The 6958-nt window shown below is 33.5% G+C and overlaps 1 protein-coding gene across 1 annotated transcript in view; it reads left to right on the top strand.

Moving 5' to 3' along the window:
* Positions 1-2251, top strand: part of LOC148945869 (two pore calcium channel protein 1-like) — a 175617-nt gene extending 173366 nt beyond the window's left edge. The window contains exon 14 of the mRNA XM_089097826.1: positions 1132-2251. Within this exon, the coding sequence (XP_088953952.1) occupies positions 1132-1278 (147 nt within the window). The 3' untranslated portion in view covers positions 1279-2251. The remainder of the gene's footprint in view (positions 1-1131) is intronic.
* The last annotated feature ends 4707 nt before the right edge of the window (positions 2252-6958 follow it).

The raw sequence follows: 6958 nt of genomic DNA on the forward strand, positions 1-6958 counted from the left end.
TTATACCCTTTTAGTCCCCTATTATACCCATATTCTCTATTATATACCCTGAATTGAAGTTATCAAGTATTTTTCAGTAGGTTGCATCAAGACATGGCTAATTGTAGACAGAGAAAATCCAAGACAGATAGTCCAAGTAATTGAGAGGCAAACGTTTAAATGGTTGCGGCACGGGTAAATGGTGGGAGTAAGTATGACTCTCTTATTGGACAGATACTTGTTTGTTAGTTTTTGGAAAGGCACGCCTGCCTAGAGTCTCAGGCATGTTGACCAGGAATTTAAAATTGACATAGATTGGCATAGATAGTAAAATTGACATAGATAGTTAGATTGGCTGGAATGAGAGGCAAACAAGGCACGCTGTATTCTCTCATATATTGTAATAAGCAAAGGAAATGTAATGATTCTACGAAGTTGACATAGGGTTAAGCCTCTTGAGATGGTTGAGCCATTTCAGGCGTTAAGCCACTTCAGACTAACATGCTGGCGAATGCTCCTTATCAGCTTCCCTGTGTTTACAGCCTCTGCTTACTTTAACTCCTAGAAAGGTACTAAGGATTCTAGGTCGTTTTGTTTTCACCTCCCACCATTATAAGAGTTGTCATACTCTTCTTTGTCTTCCCCTTCCTTTGATCTATTCTAAACTGCATAAGATATTTCTATGCACATAGTGTTTTATGATTTAGTTCAAATTTCACCTCAAAATTCTATCACATTTTCACCTTCATACATGTAGCCTTAATTGTACTAGCATCATAGTAGTAGTGGTAGTAGTAGGATCAGTAGTAGGAACGCCATAGTAGTAGGAACATCATAATAGTAGGAACAGTAGTAGCAGTAATAGTGCATAATTGTTAGTACTAGTAGCAGTAGTTGTGGAAGTATTGACCTTGATTTCTATGGGTTGGTCTTAATTTCTATGAATTTGCCTGGATTTCTATGCATTGGTAATGATTTTTTAAACCAATGCATAGAAATCTGATCCAAGGTTTTTGTCCCTTTTTTTTAGTGCTTGTAATTGGGAATTAGCTATGTTTATTACTAATCGGTTTTTGTCCCTTTTTTTTAGTGTTTGTAATTGGGAATTAGCTATGTTTATTACTAATCAGTGAATTAACTAATTAATTACAGGATTCAGTCACGTATATCGGCTGTTCTCATCTAACTAGAAATGTTCGTCAGTCTATAATGTATCATACTGAGATTGAAGATTGGCTGAAGAATTCAACTACACATCAAAATGGAAATTCCTTTTCCTTTTCAAAATTAGAAGATTGAAAGTTGTTCTTGCGAAGTTGTTTTATTGTGAAGTGCCTCGTTACTTGCAAATGTGGTTTTGATGGGTAAGAATACTGAACTAAGATACACGTATTCACACTGTAGAGAAAATTGTCAAAAATAGTTTGCTAAGCTGTTTTCAAAAAGAGGATTAGCAAGGTAATTTAGGATTATTGATCATACTCTCCTGTTCTGCTACCGCTCTGAGAATAACAAACAGTCTTGTTAATTATCTCAATAGCGTTTAAGTGTCAGATATGAGCTTTAGGTGGGATAGTGACGATATTTAGCTTGTTTGCCGCCTTTTGTTCGGCTGAATGATGTGTATTCTGTGATTATTCGGCCAATGTTATTTCAAATTTCAAAGTGATTTACTGTATGTTATGACATGTATGTTATTGCAATATATTCGGAAAAGGGGCTTTACTGAGGATCAGAATTTAAGCTTTATTCTCCTCTTTATAAACGGTCTTGTTACTTTAATGGCGATTTTTTTTTCAGCTGTTATTGTTTTTTAAAGTTTTCTGAGTACGCTTGCTTTTTTTTTCAGTCTTTGGAACAAGTTCATCAGTTTTATGAAAGTTTTTAAATGTTAGAAAGCTGCTAATAATACTTATTAGTTATTAGGAAAATGGATTTAAGATCTTGAAAATTTTGGAGACATTTCCATCTTTAGAATTTATATTTATTTGCTCTATGGAAACCCCAGAAAAATCATTTGACACTTCAAAGGGCATCAGGTCTTTAGGCTAAGTTGAAGGGTTAGGGGAACTGTAGGTAAAGATTTAGTTCGGTTATAATGGGACTCGTGTGCACTTGTGGGGGCTTAAAGGACTTTTTAAATTATTTGCATTTTCTATGCTCTTTAACATTCAGTCAATATTGTCTAATACTTCTACTGTTATCACTAACACTGCCCCTAATTTTCCTACTATTACTTCTGCTACTATGTCTACTACTATTGCTAATGCTAAGGATATTAGTTAAAATTTCAGGGAACGGTGAGGGCAGTTTTGAACTGAACCAAAACACGCTATGTACATTGGGTTTATCAAAGGGGTGTATTAGAAATATCCCAGCACACCTTAGGGTATTAAGCTGAAACTCCCAGGGCTATGAATATTACTGTAGTAAAGGACTCTGGCTTCTATAGGGGGTATGGCGTACGGTCTTAAGGTGACTAATACTAGGGTAGCGTCCCACTCAGGTTTGGCCTGACTAATTATACTAGGTGTGGCTACTGGACATAGATGAGAAGTACAAATAATGTTATAAAGAGGCTTGGTATAAATACGGTTACTTTAATTTATCGCCACAAACAACGGTATGTAATGGCCTGGCTATATGTATGTGCCACTGGGACTATTTGTCATACAGAATATAAAGAACACAAAGCATTTTCTATGCTCTTTAACATTCAGTCATCATTACTAAAGTTAAAGGATCGCAGTCCCTATGGGGGACTTTTCACCATTTTTTAGGGCAGTGGCAGGTAAGTTATAAGGAATCCTTGGAATTTCCATCAAAGGGGCTCCCTCTGAATTTCTTCTTTTTACTAACGCACAGTTAAACAGGTAGAAAACGCGCAGATAAAACACACTGTTAAAATTGTATGACTAAGGTCCCTTTCCCACTAGTATCTGTTTGTCGTTTGAGGTCTAAATTGACGCTCAAAGGTGTCAACTGTATAATATGTAACTCGATCAATTCGCTTATCAACGGTGTTATATCCTGATTGATTCAAACGTTTTGCCTTTTAGAGCAGGGGCGCTAAAAAAAAAACCTTCGCTATATTTGACCAAGACCTTGATATTTGGTCAGTTGGAAATCCAGGACAATAGAAAAGACGAATTTTTATCATAAAAAAGGGATAAATTATCCTTTTCATAGAAAAAGGATAAAATTAAATACTTGGACTGAAAAATTAGCCTACTGAATATTTTCCACAATTACAAGTGTTTCCATTAACGTAATTTTTCTTTCTTTCTTTTATTGCTCGACCTTTTTTCCTTTTTTTGCCTTTTCAACTTATTTCATTTTTCTTTATTTTAACCCACGGTATAAGCCTAGAGAGCTAACTGGAGAGAAGGAAACTTTTCAAGAAAACAACTCTTACTTCATAAAATGCAGAATAATCATAGTTAACACACTTTGCGTGTAGCTAACCTTTATATTCACTTATTAAGTGTTTTTCTTCAGTTTTGAATCACCCCTGAAATATAGCACCCTTTACAAAATTTAGTCGTAGATGATGTTCAAATTGCAGTGGCGTTAACACAAAATTCATGTAAAATGTCTATTGACTAATGACAATTCTATGAAGAAAAAAAATATATAGATTGCGTTTTGATTCAGAAAAACGGCCAGAATCCTGAGTTGATAGTGCTGCATTTAGCAGACTTTCAAAAATTAAGCAAAGGCTATTGGAAAAAAAATAATAAATTTCTTAAAAAAAAGTTGAAAAACCTTAAAATAAGCAAAGATAAAAGTTAGCTGCATGCAAAATGTGTTAACTATGACTATTCTCTATATTGCGAAGTAAGAATTGTTTTCATAACATGTTTCCTTCCCTCCAGTTAGTGCTCTAGGATTATACCAAGGCATTTTGAAGGTCTGTGACACCAAACCTATACAAGCTTTAAAATACCGAAGGTCTGTACATCTAAACCGTCAGTTTATCTAGAATTACAGTGTACTCTTTTGTATGTGTCTTTCTTCAGCTCCACTGTAATCTTCCCAAGATTCTTAGCGCTACTCCATCTTTCTTGTCCGAGCGGTCTCTTTATCATCTTGGCACCTCGAGTCTCTCTGGCCTCTACGGTAAAATCAGGTTTTAACCAGAAAATTCTAACAAAATTATTAAACTTACCAAAGTATTGTAACTTTTATTTTATACTTATTCCTACTGTTTTCATAGTTTTAATTTCCTTTTTGATTTGTTTTTTGCAATTGAGTGGACATTTTTGGGGCAGGTTAGAATGTTTACTGGGCGATCCTTTATCAAACACATACTAGTATCCCTGAATATGCTTTTGTCGCCAGAACCTAAATTTTATCTTTTTGGAAACATTATAATTTTCTCACCATTCGAAAAATTTATCCATAGATCTGGAAGGTTTTGGGGCTCCACTACACCCGTCCAACCTACTCCAACAAAGTGTGCTCGCGATACCGGAAATTCTTATGATCTTTTAGAATATATCATTATTTCCCCACTCTTTGAGAAAATTAATCCGGAAATCTGGAAAAGTTTTGGACTACACTAATGCACTTTGCTTTACTGTGTGAATCTATCTCATGATGTGCCCCTTGTTTTAGTCTTCGTTAGTTAATGAATGGTAGGTTAAAATCTCTTTTCTTCATCCTTTTTTTCATAGAGTTTAGTTGCAGTTTAGGTGTTTTCGCAATATAAAATCTAAGCGGTGAAGACTTGAAAAAACGTTGGAATTTGACTTTACAAGTGTCGTTTTAGCCTGTAAATTGAATCTTTATGGCCTAAATTTACGAACTAAAAAGGAGAAGTCGCATAAGCTCCTTCAAAGTGTTCCAACTGGGCAAATTTTCAAGCCCTCAAAACGAAATTTGGACGTGCATTTTTCTTTCTTTTAAGCGAAAAATGATGTAAAATATAGAAAAAGGAAACACTGAGGGATTATTTTCTCTTTAGTAGGATTTAAACATTATCTCAATGTTCATCGTTTTGATTTACCTATAATATAAGAAAAGGAAACGATCAAAAATGGGATTTTAAGGCCAAACTGGAATACTGAATAAACAAACAAAGCGAATATGTTTTATAGCGAATTAAAACCAAATACCTAACAACCATAAAAGTGAGTCGCGCGGATAAACCATATTGCGGATATTGGCGAATGACTCGGTTTAATGGTTGTTAGGTATCAGTTTTTAATCCTCACATTTATTGGCATTTTTTGGAATTCTTTCATCTTTTAATTTTGTGTTCTTTTCATTTGTTTTTTTGTTCTTTTCACATTGACTTTCCGCGTTTTTTTTTTTGTTTTTTTTTTGGTTTTTTTCTTCGGCACTTTCCTTGAATACATTATTTCGTTTCATGCTGAAGAAGAAAGGTGGTTGTCTTCTCAAAATATTCGCTTTGTTTGTTTATTCAGTATTTTCGTTTGGCCTTAAAAATCGCATTTTTGATCGTTTTCTTTACTTATACTATAGCAGGCCAATGTGGTTTAAGAAGTTATCTTTGAGTAACCTATTTTCCCTTGATCTATTTTCCGGTCATATGGGGGGGGGGGGGGCTTGCCAAGGTGTTTATGTTTTACTGTTGGTTATATTTACCGTTTAATAAAAAATCGAGAATCAGTTCGTCCGAACGATAAAGAGAAAGCCTGAAAGGATATGATTTATACACTATATTTAACACCACAGATTTTAGCTCAATTAGCGCCTTAATACAATCATCAAGACCAAGATTAGTTGTTTTTTTAACTTAAAACATTTACATGAGACATTATCGTTATTTAGAAAATATGTGCTTCATTATACAATCCGTTCATTTGTTTATTATGTTATTCATTTATTCCATGTATTTATTCATTCCAATCGGTACCCTTTCTTTTTTGTGTGCTTGTCTGTTGTTTTTTTCAATTATGTAATGTTTCAAAATGTTTAAATTTTAAATAATGATTTCAATTATAATTTACCTATCATTTATATTTTAAAATACTTGAGTATACCCTTCCGAGCCATATTGTACTGTCAAAGTAAGAGTTCTGGTTCTGCTTATGGTTGGGTCGCCGGGAGGTTTTAAATTATCACTAGTATACAGTTATTACGATAGCATTGGAAGCTCTTGGAAGTGGATTTAATAAGTACTTCGCTTTGAAAGTATGTTAAACTGTTTTGTTTTATTTTGTTGGTAAACTAGGACATTGAGCTTTGTTAAAAAGTATTTAAATTATATAAACACATATTTCAAGTATTTGAATTTTTAACTGCCCATTTCAAGGACTCGATTGTCTGCTATTTCCTTTTCGGTCGAGTATTTTCTATTTTATCATTTAATTTCTATAATTAGATTAGATTTTGAAATATGAATAATAATCTAATGTAATCAAGTCAATTTAATATAATTCAAATAATAAATATTTGACTGTTGAAGAAAGATTTAAGATTATTTGTCAAATATCACATCGATAGAATGTCAGTCTTAAAATTGCTATTTGGTGAAGATTGGAAACGCTGATTCAGCGCTCGTGTCTGTATTTTATATTTATTCTGAGCAAATTATATTATTTTTTTCTCAGTATTGAATTTGTAAAATGTATATACGTAGAACTGGGTGAAGGATTGAAAAGTAAGTCCTTTTCAGTTTAGGATATTCTACTCCATTGTTCAATTTTATTACTAACTTCATAATTCATTCAAATTTGATAACTAAAACTTGAATACTATAAAACAGTAATCAGATCCAATTGAAATAATGTAATTTAATTAAAGGAATTAAATATTAGGTTGCTGACAAAGGGTTTAAGCTTGTGGGCTACATTTAAGTTGCTAAAAAGGAAGTCTTAAGATTGATCCTTTGTGTGGATGAATTTTCCAGGACTAGGGGGCTCATAATCTGGTTGCTTTATGTAATTGGTAGGTGTCCATAAAACCCAACCAATCACTAATCTGAAGATGATCACGTAATGCCTTGCAGAAG

Source organism: Artemia sp. Qi Xiang Cuo, chromosome 12 (assembly GCF_049724085.1).
Source record: "Artemia sp. Qi Xiang Cuo chromosome 12, ASM4972408v1, whole genome shotgun sequence".
NCBI classification, from domain to species: domain Eukaryota; kingdom Metazoa; phylum Arthropoda; class Branchiopoda; order Anostraca; family Artemiidae; genus Artemia; species Artemia sp. Qi Xiang Cuo.